Genomic DNA, 19,416 nt, shown 5'->3' on the forward strand with positions numbered 1-19,416 from the left:
TCATGCGGCAACGATAGACGTAATATTATTTTAACATTACATGCACTCGCATGTGCCTCTGCCCGCACATACACGTAAATACACACACGATCCACATCGATGCTGCTGTTTGAATTTATGTTTCTACTTACGAAAACGATTATAAAATCCAAGATTGTCCAGAAACTGGTGAAGTATTTGCAGAAACCCAGAGCTAACCACTTGAGTAGCATCTCGATACTGAAAAGCGCGCAGAAGCCAAGATTGGTCCAATAGAGTATTCTCTTCAAAAAAGGATTGTCATCTAGGTAAATGTCTTCGAAACAGAGCGTTATGGAAGATGCAAAAATTAAAAATAAAATCATCCATTCGAATCCGGGCGTGTCGACAACCGATAGAATCATTGTGCGGATTTTTATCCACTTTTTGCCGATAGACGTTGCGACGCATCGATCGATGCAAGTACATCTGCACAAATAATACATAATTACAGTCATTAACTGATCGCGTGTACTCATAATTAGGACACTTGGGCTGAACGTTTGTCAATATTTGTATTGTAATTTCGTGAGAAGACACGTCGCATAATAATTTTTCTGCAGTCATTTTAAAGATTGAATCTTCTACCTCAACATTCCTGTATCGACCTAGAAGATCCTTTTACGCGAGAAAGCAAACGAAAAGACTGAGATGATTTTACTTTGGAAAATTTTTTTTTATGTAACTAAAACCACCATGAATTTGAAAATCAATGCCTCCATTTTGCAACGACTCCTTTATAAAGTGTAGAATAGAATACACGTGTGACTTTCTTTCACAAAATCACAATATTCCAAACATTGATAACGTTTACATTCTACGATATCAGGTATCCAGAATAGTTTTTGCCTTTTCTTATATGACAAATTCAAGAAACATATTTTTATTTTAAAATGAATTCATTCGACAAAATATAAACCTTCTTTTAAATTCTTTTATTTTACCGAAGAAAACATAGACACTTTGTTTCTCAAATCACATTTATCGTTGAATTGCTTGTTTCTAGTATGGTTATTCATACTACTGAGTAAGTGGAAATTTGTTATTGAGAAGATTATAATCTCCTATTCAAATTACACTAATTTGTCACATACAATGAAGCCACACGAATAATTTGTTTTTATCAGCTATGTTAAATGAGTAAAAAATACAAGGATTGATGTGTATTGTTTAAAATGTAGCAATACGATGATTTAAGGGCTGTATTTTATAGTTCGAGTCATGTATCGAATGCACACATTAATTTTCAATTAGAAAAATCATTAGAATCGTGACCAACAAAAATTGGCAAGAACCTTTCTGGTCACCTAATATAAGTTTGCCACTCCAAATTAAACCTTTTGCAGATCAAATTCACCTTGTGCGTGACTCAAAAGCAAAATAGGGTAAAAGTAGATATGAGACGAGATGAACTAAATTAGTTCATAAACGTGTATAGGACGTGTGTGATTTCGACATCAAGTGATCAACAATTAACAAGGGAAAAGTATTTTAATGAATCTTACTAATGTACAAATTTATTGAATTACAATTTTACATTTTGTTCAGAGAAAACAAGACCAAAATATTTTCGAATGCATGAGTATCTATTAGAAGTATGTGACGTCGCCTCCCATGCTCGCCACTAGAGGGGCCGCGTTCTCACAAGCGCTCGACCGACCCCTCGGTTGCTATATATACACTCCTCGACCGTCGTCTAACACAGTGTTTCCCAAAGTGGGTTCCATGATGAAATAATTTTAAGTCACGGACTTTGTATTGGAAATGCTATGTACACGAAAATCACTCAGATGTCATCATCAACACCGGTATCAACGCTAATATCTCTGCTTAGAAGTTTAGGTATGGTAAAAGGGGTTCTATGATCCGTAAAAAATTTCTTTAAGGGTTTCACAAGAAAAAAAGTTTGGGAAACTGTGGTCTAAGGCAAGGCTTACTAGAAAGCCTTACTGACGAGTCCCCCCACCAGCAGGCCCGGACGAAACGCGCCCCCTCCTTTTCTTTTCTGTCCTACGATTCTCACGAGTTCCCACACTGCAACGATGCAGCACCATAAAAATATTATTAACGATGTGCATATGAGCAATTTAAACGACACAAAACAGTTTATTCAACGAAATTAGAGATTTTGTTTTTAATTAACAAGCTAGCATTTGAAAGGCGACCAATTGATATTAGTGTTAAATATCTAAGTATTTTATGTTGTTTTTGTTTAACTATTATTCTACTATTACATCGGGTTTTACGTTTATTTCAGTGGCTTGAGAAAACAAATTTCTAAAAGGATTTGATTCGCAAAAAGGTGAATATGATCTACAAAAAGGTTGATTTATATAGTGCAAAACCTATGATATTGCGAGAGAACAAGTTAAACATTTCTTACTTTTGATAACACTGTCGTGGAAAGCAGTCTTGCGGTTCTTTTCGCCGATTGCTTCTTCCAAATCCCGGAAAGGATCCCATGCCGTCTATGTATTTTCCTTTACTGTCTCTTCTACCACCGACAGTGAGTTCATCGACGTAGCTAACAAGCGCATGCCAAGGTCGATTCGGTACGCGACTTTCGTGTTTAAGAAAGTGTTCTTCTTGACGTAACATCGCAGTTTTCTCTTCCACGGGCGCTTTAGTTAAAGACGAATACTTCGTGTTTTCGAAATCCTGACCCTCCTCGGGATTACTTTCTTGCGATTCGGATTGCTTGTCTTTGATGGAATTGCTGTCGTCGGACTCGTCGTCTTTTAGTTGAGATTGAGCGTACACAGGATCGTACGAAAAAACAGGTTGATTTAAACTTTCCTGGTAGGATCTATTGTAAACGTTGTCTTTTGGAAGGCTGAGCACAGTCTCTTGAATAGCGTACTTAGTCTCGTTGTCGGATCGATCCATTACCCGTCGTACTATCTTCTCCAGATGGTGATCTTTCCCTTTCGTCTTCCCGGTACCTTGAGTCATGCGCGAGCATTTATTTTTTCGTATTATCGAACGAATACGGTCGAACGATCTGGCGAGCTTCGAATCCTCGCCGACTTCTTCTTTCTTTTGTTTCAACTCTTCCGAGTTGAAGCTGTTGAGCAACAAGGCAAGGAAGAGATTCAGTACCATGAAGTTACCCATAACCAAAGCTGGCAAAAATATGGCGAAGCAAGTGCCCGGTCCGTCTTCTTCCTCGGCTCTCATGCAATCCCACAGCGGTTCGATCCATTCTCCGCACAGTATACGAAAGATCATCATAAACGAGTGAAAAAAATCGTTGAAGTTCCATCGTGGTACAGGATCCGGATAAAACTTGTCCAAGGTATAGTCTTTGCTGAATAATTGCATGCCGATCACGGCAAATATATAAATTACAATTACTAAGACTAGGGTGAGATTCCCGAGCGCGCCGATCGTCGAGATGATTATGCTGAGAAGAACCTTCATCGTCGTCCAGGATTGTGCCAGCTTTAAGACTCGTAAAAGCCTTAGTCCGCGTATCACAGAGAGACCATCTACCAACTCGAAGGCAAGATCTATTAGAGACGCCGATACTATTATCAAATCGAAATTGTTCCAACCGTTGGCAAAAAAGTCTTTGCTAAGCGCCAATAGCTTCAGCAAACATTCGAAGGTGAAGATACTGGTAAACACTTTATTGCCGATGTTGAGTGCCTGTCGTATCGATTCGCTCATTCCGTGATGCTCCATTGCCAAAAAACCGGTATTCAGGACGATGCAAAGTGTGATTGTCAACTCAAATAGCGGATCTCTCACTACCTAGATATGGACCACTCGTCAATCGAGAGTCGAGCATTTTATCTTTTCGCGCGTGCTACACTTCCAAAACAAAAAGATAACACTCTCGTGCTGTCTTTAATTTCTCAGGTTGCAAGTATGATAATTTGACAATTTTTACCAATACGTGAACACTATCTCCTGTAAATATGAACATTGCCCCGATCTCGTCTTTACTCCAGCGAGTTCTGAGCGAAAAAATATAAACAGTAGTTCTTAACCCCCCGCGGATTTCTTTTGGCAATCTAATGGAGCTTATGAACATTTCCTGTGCCATGTTCTTCAGAGTAACTTTTTTACATACAAGTTGAATTAGTGTTTTTTAGCCAGTGTTGGGAGTCCTGATTTGCTCCAATACAGGGTGTTCAGCCACTCCTGGGAAAAATTTTAATGGGAGATTCTATAGACTAAAATAAGACGAAAATCAAGGATACTAATTTGTTGATTGAAGCTTCGTTAAAAAGTTATTAAAAAATTAAATTAAAAAATTTCAAATCATTTACGGAAAAATTATTTTCAGTTGCAGCTATCAATTACAATCATTTTTGGTGAATACACATACTTCCGAAATCTTACCCACTTTCGAGAAAAAAATTCGAGTAAGTGTTGAAAATTTTGGGTGAAAAAAAGACTTTCGAATCGTCTCGGAAAAATTATTTTTAGTTGCAGGAGTCAATTGCAAGCATTTTTGGTCAACAGACATACCCCCGAAATCCTACTCAGTTTCGAGAAAAAAATTCCTTACCGAAAATTTAATTTCTTACCAGAAATCTTGCCCGAAAATTTATAAAATGTTATAACTCCTGAACGATTTGGACGATTTTCATTTTTAAAAAAGCAAACTACGCGTATTTTGGTGGAGAATATGTAGAAATTGCAAAAATATTGGAAAAGTTGCTCTTTGATTCCGTAAAATTAGAAAACTCTCATAAAAGTGGTCCAATTTTCAAACAGCCATAACTCTTACAATAGTGACTATATTTCAATGAAACTTTTTTCTGAAGTAGAGCTCATGGATATCTACAAAAAAGTACTAAACAACTTTTCCATACAGCGCCAACCAAATTTATTAAAAATCAAAAACGAATTTTTAAGAAAAATTGACAGGAGGTAGATGCCCAAATTTTTCGGCAAAAAAAAAAAATTTCAAATTTTTCTAAAAAAATTATTTTTGGTTGCAGGGGTCAATTACAATCATTTTTTATGAATAGACATACCCTCGAAATCCTACTCAGTTTCGAGAAAAAAATTCCTTACCGAAAATATGTCTGACCATACCATTGATATGTTTCACTGAAATTTCATGCGTATCTTTAAAACGTCATAACTCGTGAACGGATTGGACGATTTTAATGTTTAAAAAAGCAAACTACGTGTATTTTTGTGGAGAATACGTACGAATCGCAAAAATATTCAAAAAGTTGGTCCTTGACCCCGCAAAATGAGAAAAACCCCATAAAAATGGTCTAATTTTCAAACAGCCATAACTCCTACGATTGTGAATATATTTCAATGAAACTTTTTTCTGAAGTAGAGCTCTTGGGTACCTACAGAAAAGTATTAGACAACTTTTCTGTAGGGCGTCAAACAAAATTACTAAAAATGAAAAAGGAATTTTTAAGAAAAATCGACAGGGGGTAGGTGTCTAAATTTTTCGTCGGAAAAAAAAAATTTCAAATCGTTTTGGAAAAATTATTCTCGGTTGTGGGGGTCAATTATAATCATTTTTGGTGAATAGACATACCCCCGAAATCTTGCGCATTTTCGAGAAAAAAGTTCAGTACGGTCGGAACTTTAAACGTTAATAACTGTTTAACAAAGCCTTCATCAACAAATTGGTATTCTTGATTTTCGTCTTATTTTGGCCTCTAGAATCCCCCATTAAAATTTTTCCCAGGGGTGGTCAAACACCCTGTACATATATCAAAATTAAGGTGATCAGTGCTATCGCTACGGAAGCTCAAGGATACTAAAGATCATGTCAGTAGAGTTTAAGTATGCTATCATTTTATCTCTACATATCTATGCGTTTATATTTCTTGACTTTACCGAAGTCAGGATAATTTTAATATTCACACAACTTAGTGTTTACGTATTCATGAAAATTCTCAAGCTATCATGAACGCAACCTGAAAAATGAAAAATAGCACGTGTGTGCCGGAAACTTTTTATCAAGGATTGTGTGTTTAGATTTATCTATAATTCTTTATTCGATATTCGTTAATGTTCGCGAACTTCTCTATAAATGCAACGAATATCAAACCCGTTACGGAAACTTTGCGTTTTCCTTTCGCGTACGCTTTTCTCTCGACGATACTTTTTCACTTTTCTTTATATACTTACCTTGTACAGGGAATTTTGAAATCGCAACCAGCCCTCGTAATCTACGCAACACTGTATGCACTTTTCACAGTTCCTATCCGGAAGATCATCTGCGGACAAGTAAATCCGTAATAATGCGTTACATCTATATTATTTGCTTGGGTACAGTGACTCAAACATTACTGTTTTACCTAAAATAACAATGTGCGATAAATATTCTGGCGGCAAGGTGTACATTTGTTTCTTCGTTTTAACGCCGTTGCATTTAAGCACTCTAATTTCTCGAGTGGTCCCACTACCCAAGGAAACAGGAACGTTGATGGACGCTCGAAGATATCCGGAACGCGTTGATATTGACTTTTCTCGTTCGCTATCGATATCTGCTTCGGTATCGATACCGTTTCTTACTGTGACTCTGCTATTAGGCTCGACGCCAATATCCATATTATTGCTGATGGCTGTTTTTTCTTGCCAATCGGACCTTGATTCTTTGTTATCCCGCTTGTCGTGCTCGTCCATGGACGCAACATCGTCGCCATCATGGTCGTCAACCACTCCCGAGTCGTCTAACGATGACTGTTGATTACTGTTATTACTTGCCTGTCTAGAATGAAGCATTCCACGATTTGGCGCCAGTCTATGGACCGTGTTATTCTCTACTGTTCGGGGACTGACATTTTGTAGAAATAAGTGAGATGGTCGAACGTTCGAATGTCTTGGGCTTGGACTTGGGCTCGGCGTCACCGATCTAACGCGTGAAATGTCAAAAGAATTCTGGAAGCTCTTTCTCTCGATCGAAATACAGTAATACACGGTTAACTTTTTATGATTCACGCCCCTCCCCCACGAAAGCTAACTCAGAGTACAAAAATTAGTAATCATGCAATAAAAACTATTCTTCATCTTACCTTCTTGAAAATGATACCAATGCATTTTTGGGATCCTCCCGATTAAAACAAATCCAAACACCACATAAATCATATTGTTTTTAACTAACTTAACATACATGATATTAATATATACAGAGTGTTCGGCCACCTCTGGGAAAAATTTTAATGGGAGATTCTGGAGGTCAAAATAAGACGAAAATCAAGAATGTCAATTTGTTGATTGAGACTTCGTTAAAAAGTTATTAACGTTTAAAGTTCCACCTGTAGAACGGCAATCTGCGTACAACTACGTATACGCGATAGTGGTTCTCACTCAGCATGAGAAGCTCTACTTACTGACTCATCGACAACCTTACAGTTTTTTGAGTGAGAACCACTATCGCGTATACGCAGCTGTTCGCAGATTGCCATTCTACAGGCAGAGCTTTAAACGTTAATAACTTTGTAACAAAGTCTCAATCAACAAATTGGCATTCTTGATTTTCGCCTTATTTTAACCTCCAGAATCTCCCATTAAAATTTTTACCAGGGGTGGCCGAACACTCTGTATAACTCATTTATAGTTTTTGCGACACTATTAATTATTTGCACATTTTCTGAAAGATCACTTAAATTTTACTTTATAAATTTATGTAAGTACAAGACGTCCATTTAAAAACTTTACGTCTGAACATCTCGAAAACAACATATTTTCAGGGAAAATATTAAATATAAAACCTCTTTAATTTCGAGGGGAAAATGCTACTATCCTGTTTATTTTTTATTTGTAGAAGTTTGTATGCTAAATAATAAAAATCCATGTTCATAAAAACGTCTAAAAAATTCTATTTATGGATTAGCAAAATATGTAGGTACACATCATGCAATATTGCATACATTTAAGTCAATTAAAAGTAGTCCGATGTATGTCATGTTTAGACTTATTTTAATCAGAAGAACTGAAAAATGCATTGGTATTATTTGTAGAAAAATAACTTTTAAAATTCTTTTATCGTAGCTCCTGTTATAACAATTCTCTTTCTTTCTCAAGTAATGTTCGAGTTCGGTTCTACAAAACATGCACTACTCTACACGCGTAACTGTCACTGTTGGATCCCAAATCTTCTGACAATTAACCGTGCATTACTGTGTTTCTTTTATGATCGTAAATACTTACCTGCTTGGAATAGAGCCACTTTTTTCTTGCCCCGCTACGCCAGATCCAGCATTACTTCTTCCGCGTCTTCTTCTTCGCGTTTTTTTACGCGTATAACTGCTCAGAAGGACTCCTTTCCTCGCATCTAATTTCTTCTGCTTCTCTTTGGCAAGAGTCTTAACGTTGATTTTTGTCGGGTCGAAACTAAACGTCGAGTCTTCGCGATGGTCGGTTAAATCTTTCCTACGTTCCTACAGATTCGAAACAAGCTCAAAATAGCAATAAAATATAACGGTTACAGCTAATGTTAGGCAAATTTTATTCACGAATAACGAATAAAAATTCACTCGTAGACTAGCTTTGCTTTTTTGGTTACAGTGGTCACATACCTCGTTCGTAATTTCAGCTTCCTCTTCGTAGCTAAGTGCAACAACCGCGAGCATTAGGTTGATTAAATAAAACGAGCCAAAAAACACGACCACCGTGAAGAACGAGACGCTGATAGGTCCGCACGCCGACAATACCTACGAATCAAATAGATTGCGTCAATATCGATCTATGGATCATGTCTATTAAAAAATATCCAACGCCAAATTCGGCTCTCATCTCAGTTGAAGATGGAGGTTTCAATTTTTAGACATTATGAAAGAAGCCATGATACCTTATATATTATTATACAGTAGAGTTCCGATTATCCGGAATGTCCGAATAACTGTATATTTAACCCGACTATTCTTCGATAAATGTTAGGGATTATATTTCACCCAAACAAAGAAGTCATAACCGCATGTATCTAGCAGTGATGTCGATATTAAACAGTTGACGAATAAAACATAGAAATTTTATATATTTTATTTTTTAATAATGAATTATATTACTACATTACCCATGGTTGTGTTTATTGAAAACCAAAAACGAATTTTTAAGAAAAATCGACATCGATAAATTTTTCGGCAAAATTAAAAAATTTCTAATCATTCTAAAAAAATTATTTCTGGTTGCAGGGGAATTATAATCATTTTTGGTGAATACACATACCCCCGAAATCCTACGCACTTTCGAGAAAAAAAATTCAAAAGTTCAGTAGTGAACAAATTTTTCGGCGAAATTAAAAAATTTCAAATCATTCTGAAAAAATTATTTTTAGTTGCAGGGGTCAATTGCAAGCATTTTGGGTCAACAGACATACCCCCGAAATCCCACTCAGTTTCGAGAAAAAAATTCCTTACCGAAAATATAATGTCTGACCAACCATTGATATGATTCCCTGAAATTTCATGCGTATGTTTAAAACATAACTTCTAAACGGATTGGACGATTTTAATGTTTAAAAAAGCAAACTACGCGTATTTTTGTGGAGAATACGTACGAATCGCAAAAATATTCAAAAAGTTGGTCCTTGACCCCGCAAAATGAGAAAAACCCCATAAAAATGGTCTAATTTTCAAACAGCCATAACTCCTACGATTATGAATATATTTCAATGAAACTTTTTTCTGAAGTAGTGCTTATGGGTACCTACAAAAAAGTATTAGACAACTTTTCTGTAGGGCGTCAAACAAAATTACTAAAAATGGAAAAGGAATTTTTAAGAAAAATTTCAAAATTTCATGCGTATGTTTAAAAAAATCATAACTTCTAGACAAATTGTAAGATTTTAATGTTTTAAAATGAACATAACACGTATTTTGGTGAAGAATATGTAGAATTTCTAAAAATATTCGAAAAGTTGATCCTTAACCCCGTAAAGTAAGGAAACCCCCATAAAAATGGTCAAATTCCTCGTTTTTATCACTTCATATGTAGATATAGTCGAATTATCAGGCATATTTGATTTTCCTACAATCCCCCAGTCCCGGATAATCGGAATTTTACTATACGTGTGAATATTACATACAGTTATTCACTTCGACTAGTGGCTAGTAAATAAAGTGTGAAAGAGATATATGCTGCCTTGCAATTAAATTGTGATAAGTTTTTAATTACGCTGTTGTCGGCCACTTAAGCTAAAGAAACAATTCGTCGAAAGTGTCCTTAACTCTCAAATGACGGATGGTTTGCAAAGAACGCGACAGAGGAATGCACCGCCATATTGGCCCATAATATAAATTTCATTTTATAGAGATTTTTAAAAGGAATTGTATATACTTTCAACTGCATGTACTATATTTACATATAACAACACATATACGAAGACTGTTGCTGAATAGAGTCTCAAGTTGTCGTACTTTGTGAACTACTTAAAGAATCCTAGACATTTGTCAATAACTGTCGATAGAGAAATATTAAAGACAAGCTATTTCTGTATCTTCTATATTTTTTCAGTAAACATCCACTGAAACTTGAACGAAGAATACGGAAATAGCTTCACCTAGGTTAAAATGACCAAGAAGCAAGACAGTGCCGTATTGTGAATCGCCAATATGTGTCGCGAGAATTGTTCAATAACTGTCGCATAGTTATATCTACCACTTCTTGGAACTAGTAGTTCGTAGCGACGTTCGATGTTATCGTCGACACGCGACCAATGCTGCATGTTACTAATGATTTACCGAAGTAGAAAAGTAGAAGCTTTATATATTTTATTTTATTGCTACAAAATTGCTTTAATCAAATCCACAAGATTCGTGAGTTGGAAGTAATACCAAACATGAACGTATTAAAATTATTTTTAATTAGACGAGGATGTGCGTGCACGCTGAGCCGACTGAATTCAAATAACGCGCGCTAGATAGCAACCGCATAAATTTAAAACCCTTATATTTTGATAACAAAATCTCAGATTGTAAAATATTAAAGGACTTATCGGTAATACCAAAGAAAATAGCAAAAGATACTTTTAAAAATGTTAACTTAATCATTCTTCTTTGGTAACATGATATTAAAAATAACATGCACATTAATAATTATGCCCACAGTTACTTGTATCCAAATGCATCGGTGTCGAAAGATTTTTGGTTGAAATACGTATGCATGAAACCGCGATAGAAATAGTATTAAATTTCACTTCGTTTAGTCAATAACTCCATGGCACTTATCAATGACTTATCATATGTACAGGGTGTTTTACAACGCTTGGAATATATTTCAGTGGGACATAAAAACAATGAGAAGTGCTCGTATAAACATGTGCCCCATTTAACTTTGTTCCCAAGTTATGGTTATTTCTGTGCTCCGGTAATTACACAAACTTACTTAATCACAAACTCTGCTAGTACAACTGATATACCAAACCGTATACAATGGTCCATATTTCCTTGCTATCTCTCGACCTTATTATTCCGTTGTACAAGTCAGTTTAGTTCAAGCTCTTGAGAAGAGCACTTGATAATTCATCAAGTTGCTGCGTATTAAAAGAAATAGCAAATAAGTATTAAAACTAGAAAGTGTCAGGCATGCATTTGGGATCTGTTGAACGTAATTCGGTCGAAACAAGACGACTGTCCAGACTTAAATCCATTTGAAAACAATTATTTATTTGGTACCCATTGCTATGCTGGAATACTTTATTAATGTAAAGAATAAGACTGTCGATAATTTTGACAAACACCTGGAATATTTGAAAGATTGATAAACTCCTTACAAAAATAAACAGCTATGCATTACTGGGAATCATGATTTTTCGTAATCTAAAACCAATTATATTATGAAACAAAATTTGTTAATAGTCTCTCAATAGTCAAAGTCTGCTTTCCGCGATTTTCAAATATTTCATGTAAAAAAGAAGTATAAAATATTTCAACTAAATCCAAGAATTATTAATTTACTTATTGTATTATGTTTGTTATGTGTTCTATCATTCAGCAAACATGCATTTTTCAAAATTACATTATTTCGTGTTGTTTTATTACTTTGATTTTCCTGAACCGATTATCGGAACAAAGTCTGCCTATTAGTTTAGATAATCGTTTGGTCACTTGAAAACGAGGTTAAACAAAGCACGTGTTTATTAACCCCTTTCAATTGTTTTTATGCCCTCTATCGAACACTACATGCATATTATAACAAAAGAAGAGAATAGAATAGAAAAAAATACCTTATTGTAGACATCTTCCCAGTAATCCAAAGTAATCAATTGAAACGTGGTGAGCATCGACCATAGAAAATTATCAAAGTTTGTATACCCGTGGTTTGGATTTGGGCCAACACAAAGACAAATGTAACTCTCGTTGCAGTGTCTGAAAGGTGAAGCATACTCACGGTAAAATCGACATATCATTGAAAACACTTGACCGTGATAAACGAAGTTTAGCGAACCTTGCGCCAGTTGCGTTACCACAAATTATTGGCTCTTCATCTTCGTCGAATGCCCAGTTGGATGAGTTCCAAGTCCACCTGTGGATGACAGAAGGTATCGGTTAATGCCTTGAAGCTCAACGAAGTGTTATTGTTCAGGTCGATAGACGTAAGTATCGCACAAAATGTAAATACAAATACCATGTAGGTACTTCCGTGGATGTTAACTAATACGTACTCTTTCCAATCGATTTGCGTATTATTAGATTCCATACTTTTTACACATTTATTTCGAAGTTCGCCCATGTAAACTTGCAGGGCGAAAAGCGCGAAAACCATAAGACAAAAGATCGTGAGCGTCATCACTTCGGCAAGTTGCTTAAAACTATGTAACAATGCGTTGATGATGGTCTTTAAACCTGAAAAAATATCAGTCACGATTACGTTACTTCTTTATAAACAAGAAAACGTGTTAAACTTTTCGTAGATACAGTGCCAGACATATCCTTACGAACATTTCTTAATTATTTTAGTTAACTTAAACTTTAAATAAGATAGGAAAGATTACGGTCGTTTTTATGTTGTATTTTGCAGACATATACTTACGAACAATATATTTTCGGTATAGGAACGTTGATTCTAAGAGTCAAAATTATATCAAATATTATTTTAATATTTACCGGTCATTTCAAATAATTGTTTCCCTCTCGTTTAAAAATTGTGTGATAATTTTTGTTTATTTTGATTCGTTATCGGTTTGATAAATCCAATCTGTTGGCAATGAATCTTCAGCAAATGGCGATAAAATGTTTTTAATGACTTTTAAATAAACAATTCGATATGTTGTACAGATCCACCGCCTCGTTTAACCGTTGGCTCAATACATTTTATATGAAATTCTTCGCAAGAACACGTGAATCATTAAGTAATTAAGGGTTGAAGAAATTATAAAGAAATGCTGTAAACATGAACTTTACACAAGACTTATGTAAGCAATTAGGAGGGAATAGTAGTATACACATCGAATATATAAAAAATAAAGTGGACTAACCTACAACAATTTTGTATAACACAATAGAGGCAATGAAAATGTAGTTATTCGCAAATTACAAATAAAAATTTTAGATTCATTCGTAGATCAGTTTCTGCCAACATCTCCGTACCAACTTTAAAATTTGTCGATGAATTTTAATTTTAAATTTATGAATGAATCTGAAATTTTTATTCGTTGTTCGTGAATAAAATTTATCCAACACTGTTCGTAAATATATGTCCACCACTGTAGATTGAATTAAGGAGCAATAATAGTCATAATTTGATAAATTTTAAACGTTACAGTTTATATTACAGTTTATGGCAGAATTGTACGCGTGTTCTGTTGTGATCTTACCAGGCATAATTGAAACGGTTTTGAGAGCTCTCAATACTCGAAATGTTCTCAGCCCAGCTAGATTTCCTACTTCCATACCTATAGTAGCGTATCCACTAGTGATCACCACAAAATCCAGCCAGTTCCATGGATTTCGCAGATACGTGTACTTATTTAGGACAAATCCCTTAGCTATTGATTTAATTACCATTTCGGCTGTGTATATAGCTAGGAATATATACCTGGAATTAAAATGAGCAACATGATGTCGTTTATTGTGCGTTCGCGTATCACAATACTTACTCGGCTTCCTCGATGGTTTCCGTCATCGCGAGGAAGGCACAATTTAATATTATCGTAGCCATGACCACATAATCGAAGTACTGATTCGTACTTAGGAAAATACAGTATCGTCTTATGGGATTCCACGGAGAAAATATGAACCAACTGCTTGTTGCTGTAAATCTATGGATGTAGTTTTTACGAAATCTCTTCGACACCACGCAAAATGTCTGAAACATATGAAATCGGAAGTATACAAGTCACAATTTTTCCCTCTAAAACATATTTAGGCGCACTATAGTCTACGGCGAGTAAGATATACTTGTACAACTGGTAATGAAGGCTTACCTTGAAAACAATGTTGTCGTGTGCGAATATAACAATACACCAATTAAAAACCGGTAATAAACGAACGCTTTATAAAAGTTTTATATTAAAGGATCGGTGAACAACGGCCACAATTAAAGGAGGATATTCGTCAAAAAGGAACACTATTTGTTGGTTCATTTTGAAATGATCCTACAGTCGATAAATGCTCTCCGAACATTAGGAAATCAATTGCAACATATTAACACCCAAAATTACTTTATCAGATCTGCAAATCAGAGCTCGAAACTGCCGTGAAAAACTTTTATTCTAAGTAACTGTTATGAAGAACCTAAAATCAGCTCTCGTATAGGTTCTATAATCGTTATTTTTGAGGTTCTACTTGTTTTGAATCTATATAGTATAAATATTTATTCCTTACCGTTTTCGGTGACCAAGTCAGATTTCGTTAGACTTTTATCATATATAGAAAATTATTTTGTAAATAAATTTTCGTTAAAATAAAGATTCATTTATGCAGTTCAAAGTATGAGAAAATTAATTGAAGAAAAATAACAAGCTCGATCTTCTATCTTAAATATTGTTTCATTTTTTATTTTATAATATTAATACCTAATTTAAATTTTATATTTTGTCAAACGTTTTTAGTAAAATAAATTTCAATGCTGAAAACAGGTGTCCCACGCTAACCTGCGTTGATGGAATCGTTGATATTAATTGAACTAATTCATATAATTTAAACATTTTATTTTTCTGTTTCACTTTCCAGAGTTGAATATGGTTTATTATTTTTTGATGTAATACAAGCCCGTGCATTTTCAATATTTTGAAATAATTTTTCAAAATCATCTTCTTCGATTTCAGCAACAGTATATTTATTTTAAATGTTACTTTTATTATTAGTTTCGCGATGCGATATATTTTGTCATTCTGTTATAAGTTTGTAAAAAGTACTTCTTAATGTCTTCAATCACTGAATCTGTTAAGAATAATAACATGGATCGATAAATATTCCCGATGAAATAAGTATATTATTGAATAATTTTGATTGTTGGTGTTCCATATTATTTTTACTTTACGAATATTTTAAAAAGATATCAATATCGGAGACCTCCGAGAAGAGCAAATATTTACTTTATGTAGATTCGAAACCGTTTCAAAATCTCTATAGAACCGAAAAAATAGTGGTTGTAGAACCTATATGAGAACTGATGCAAGATATTTTTTATAACAATTAATCATAATAAAAATTCTTTATAACTGTTTCAATAATCTAAACCTGTATTACAACAGTTTTCAAGGCCTGCTACAAATTCATTCGATGCTTTTAGTTTATTCTAAATTCTGATTTTTCGGCCGCCATTCTACTGTTTGAAAGTGTCAACCTTTAGCTAAAAAAAACTCGTCATTATACTGCTGGAGAACGACATCACCCTTTTCCGACTTGCTTATGTATGTCAACTCCGAACTGTAGCGAGTATGAATGGTTTTCATTTTCCCTTTTGTATCATTAACCCCCGAAGTACGGCGCAACGTTCAATCTCAAACGGCAGGATAAAGCTTGCAATTTAAATTTTAATGATTTTTTAAGTAGTTACATCACACAAGAGATATTTTTAAAAATGGTAGATTTGAAATCAACACGGTCTTTAGGCGATAAAATTTGATTCGTAAACATAAAAATACATGTTTTAATAACGATAGTACTAATAACGAAGGTATTAGTACAAATATAGTACATAATACTGACGTCGTACTTGAAGGGTTAACAGATAACTCGCATAACTCCAACTCATTATACGTGGCCTCGTATGCGGTTTCGCAAATGTCGATTTTATGATAATTCGGAGACTTATTATTCGAGAAACGCTCGTGACTCTGATATATCACGAATAATCCCTCCATATGTTCGTCTTTCCACAAAAAAGACATTTCTTTCGCTGCCGGCGCCAGGAAAAATGGCAACGACAAAACGATGAGTTATGCCTCGAACAGCTATTCCCTTGTCATCGGACACGTTCAGAATTGTCACTGCAGCCTCACTATGGATAAATCATCCGTTCGTTTGATCAAAAGTAGAGCGAGGCTCTACATCTTTCACTGTTCATTCTCAATGCTCACTTTGGATGAAATGCAGATGAAAGTAATATTTATACATTTCACTGTGGATGATCATCCAAAGTAAAGAGATGTAAATTACGCAGTGAAATTACAGGCTCAGAATGCGCGAATCGATGGAAAAGAATCACAACGTCCTTAGGTTTTGTAAACAATAAAGGAAAATTGCTGTATCGTAAGAACGAAACGATAGTGCACGTATAAAGTAATAAAAATATATTTCATCAAATACTGACTGACAAATAACCGTTATACCTATTTAATAATTAGCAGATTCTCCGCTATTGTCTTTTATCACAATCATTCGATTGAACAATTTTCAATAACAATTATGTCCGGTGACTTTACGGACCACGATAAAACCGATACATTTTGTAGATTAAAATATATCTGACCAATTCGTGCATTATCCTACAGTCTCATAAATGCTTTCTGCATATTTATTAATCTGTTTTATCAAATATAAATCATTTTTACACTTTACTTTTCCGGCAATGAATCTTGTTTCGTCTTATGAAAATATCCGACTGTGACCCATATCATTAAATTTTCACCGCCCATTACACGTTGAATTTTTGATAATTTTTCGTCTCGTGTATCGTGGAAGTAATAGCCAAAACCATCGGCACCATCAAAATCGAATTTCTTTCAATCAGAAAAGATTATTTCTATCTTTCACAAATCGTAAACGTTCTTCCTTATGTTGTGGCGTTAATGAAGGTTAATTTTTTATTTTTATTCTTTTAATATTCTTAGATGATCGTAACATACAACAGACAATTGATATGCTTCATGGTCTGATCAGAGATGGTGGTCTTCCACTTATTTTCAAGCCACAATTTCTCACATTTTTTAATAAATTGTATATAACTTTGCGATTTCTACCAACTATTTCCAAAGTTTCTCATACCGTTGAACTTTGTTTTCGCACTTCCACAATTTGTTCTACTTCAAATTTGTAATTTTCCCCATCAGTTTGTTACTGTTATTGGGCAGTTTGTAAGAGAGTTTCTATTTAGAAATTTTAAGTCTAAGTATCTACAAAATAATACAATTGTGGTAAAAATGTTAAATACTAAAGTTTTATAGTTTCAAGAAAAAAAATATGTATCTCTGCCGTTTTTATAGATTTCTATTCTATACAAAAAAAAGACTACACTTTTGTGTGGAACATTTTTTTATTAAACTCTATCTTATAGAGATATTTAATACAATAAAAAAAAAATTTTACCTACAAAACTTCTTTTTTTTAATGACTGGTTGATCATATTTTTATTACATAAAGAATCACAGTAATCCTTATACGTCCAAAATATACATAAAGTTTTTAAACAATAAACTATGATTTTATAATATGGAAAAAAAATCGCAGTGCTGTATAATTTTCATAACTGTTTCCAAAATTTTATGTTCAACAATCAATCTGTCGTAAAATTCACTTCTTACTGTTTTAAAAGTTTCCTTTATTCTTTAAAACGTTACAACGTAATTTTTATTGATTTGTTACCATTTATTATAAAACATTATACAGAGTTTCTTTTGTATGATTTAATTTTTCATCGTTTCATTCAAAGTATCAGAAAATATCATTAAATATCTTTTTAAGATAAAATCTAATAAAAGTGTTCCATGCAAAAGTTTGTTCTTTTTCTGCTCAAATAAAAATTATAGGTTTCCATTAAAGAAAAAATCAAGTTACTCTTCAAATAAACTTGAAAGCTTTCAACGAATAAAAAATAAATAAGCCATCTAAGAAACTTTTATATTCAGTATTTTTACCAAAAGTGTATTGTTTTTCTCTGTTATTCATAAAACCTAGTAATATTGCGATTCTTGTCCATCGATCCGTACACTTTGAGATCACAATCTAAGCATATTTTTTGTTGCAAATATAAAACTGTGTATGCACTACTGAGAAATTAACGATACCGCATGTATGCTATCTTTTTGGTCGAGGGTGTAGTTTTCTTTTGTTCGATCCACTTCTTTACAGTTCACTTTGTAAGTTTAACGATCGAATGGTATATGATAAAATAAATAGAAGTTATCAACAACAATGAATCTTATGTTATACCAACATTATTCTGCAAATAATATTGTAAAAAATTACCAAATTAAGTGTTTGTGGTTTCACTGGACATTTGTTACAGTGGTTGAGCAGCTTTTTATATGATAGAACACAAATAGTGAAATATTGTAGTCGTTTCTCTTGTAAAATAAATGTCAAAACAAGTGTACCCCAGAGATCATATCTTGGATCATTACTCATTACTCTTTTTATAAATGACATCTATACATATTTTGAATACAATCTAAAACTGCTTCGTACTACCAATTATCATAGTCATTTACACATACAAGATAATCTTAACCATCTATATAAGTGGTGTATTCAAAATAAGTTATTTTTAAACGTGTGCAAATGTTTCGTAATCCGTTTCTCGCATAAAAATAATGTTTCAATAGACGACTATATCCTTGAAGATTCTATATTGTCATCTAGGAATAATGTCCACAACCCTGGAATTTATTTCTTGTCCAAGCTCTCTTTCGAGAAATATATCGTGCATATAACTGGCTCAACCTTTAGGATTCTTGGCTTTATCGACAGGGTTGCCAGGGATTTTAAGGATTCAAGTTTATCACGATGTCTGTAATGTACCTTCGATCGTTCTAAATTAGATCACAGCTTTTAAAGTTAGTCTTCTTATTTTAATAGTCACGATTATACACTGATAAACGTTCAATGTAGGTTCATGCGATTAGCTGCCCATTATATAGGAATTCCTTTGGCATTACTTATTCATGACTGCACAAGATGCAAATAAAACTAAATTTATGACCGCTTCATATTCGCCGTATGAAATTTATTTTAATTTTTGTTTACAAGGTGTCCCGTAATGCATATAAAAACAATAAAAAAAAGTTCACATACACGTGTATCCCAT

At 34.0% G+C, this 19,416-nt stretch overlaps 1 protein-coding gene across 10 annotated transcripts in view; it reads right to left on the bottom strand.

The window, feature by feature from the left end:
* Positions 1 to 19,416, bottom strand: part of LOC143348487 (sodium channel protein 60E) — a 46,580-nt gene that overhangs the window by 23,659 nt on the left and 3,505 nt on the right. For 9 of the 10 annotated variants that reach the window (XR_013080781.1, XR_013080772.1, XR_013080780.1 and 6 more), the window contains 11 exons: positions 14,045 to 14,253; positions 13,763 to 13,983; positions 12,611 to 12,791; positions 12,394 to 12,471; positions 12,173 to 12,314; positions 8,526 to 8,660; positions 8,158 to 8,387; positions 6,303 to 6,859; positions 6,133 to 6,221; positions 2,402 to 3,771; positions 132 to 447 (listed from right to left, as the gene is read on the bottom strand). Coding sequence is in view for 5 of the 10 variants with exons in the window: in XM_076778736.1 (XP_076634851.1) it covers positions 132 to 447; positions 2,402 to 3,771; positions 6,133 to 6,221; positions 6,303 to 6,859; positions 8,158 to 8,387; positions 8,526 to 8,660; positions 12,173 to 12,314; positions 12,394 to 12,471; positions 12,611 to 12,791; positions 13,763 to 13,983; positions 14,045 to 14,253 (3,528 nt within the window). In the remaining 5 variants the exon portion in view is untranslated. Of the gene's footprint in view, positions 1 to 131; positions 448 to 2,401; positions 3,772 to 6,132; positions 6,222 to 6,302; positions 6,860 to 8,157; positions 8,388 to 8,525; positions 8,661 to 12,172; positions 12,315 to 12,393; positions 12,472 to 12,610; positions 12,792 to 13,762; positions 13,984 to 14,044; positions 14,254 to 14,371; positions 14,573 to 19,416 lie in introns of those variants that run through there. The other variant, XM_076778746.1, reaches the window with a different exon arrangement.

This window comes from Colletes latitarsis, chromosome 2, assembly GCF_051014445.1.
Source record: "Colletes latitarsis isolate SP2378_abdomen chromosome 2, iyColLati1, whole genome shotgun sequence".
NCBI lineage: Eukaryota > Metazoa > Arthropoda > Insecta > Hymenoptera > Colletidae > Colletes > Colletes latitarsis.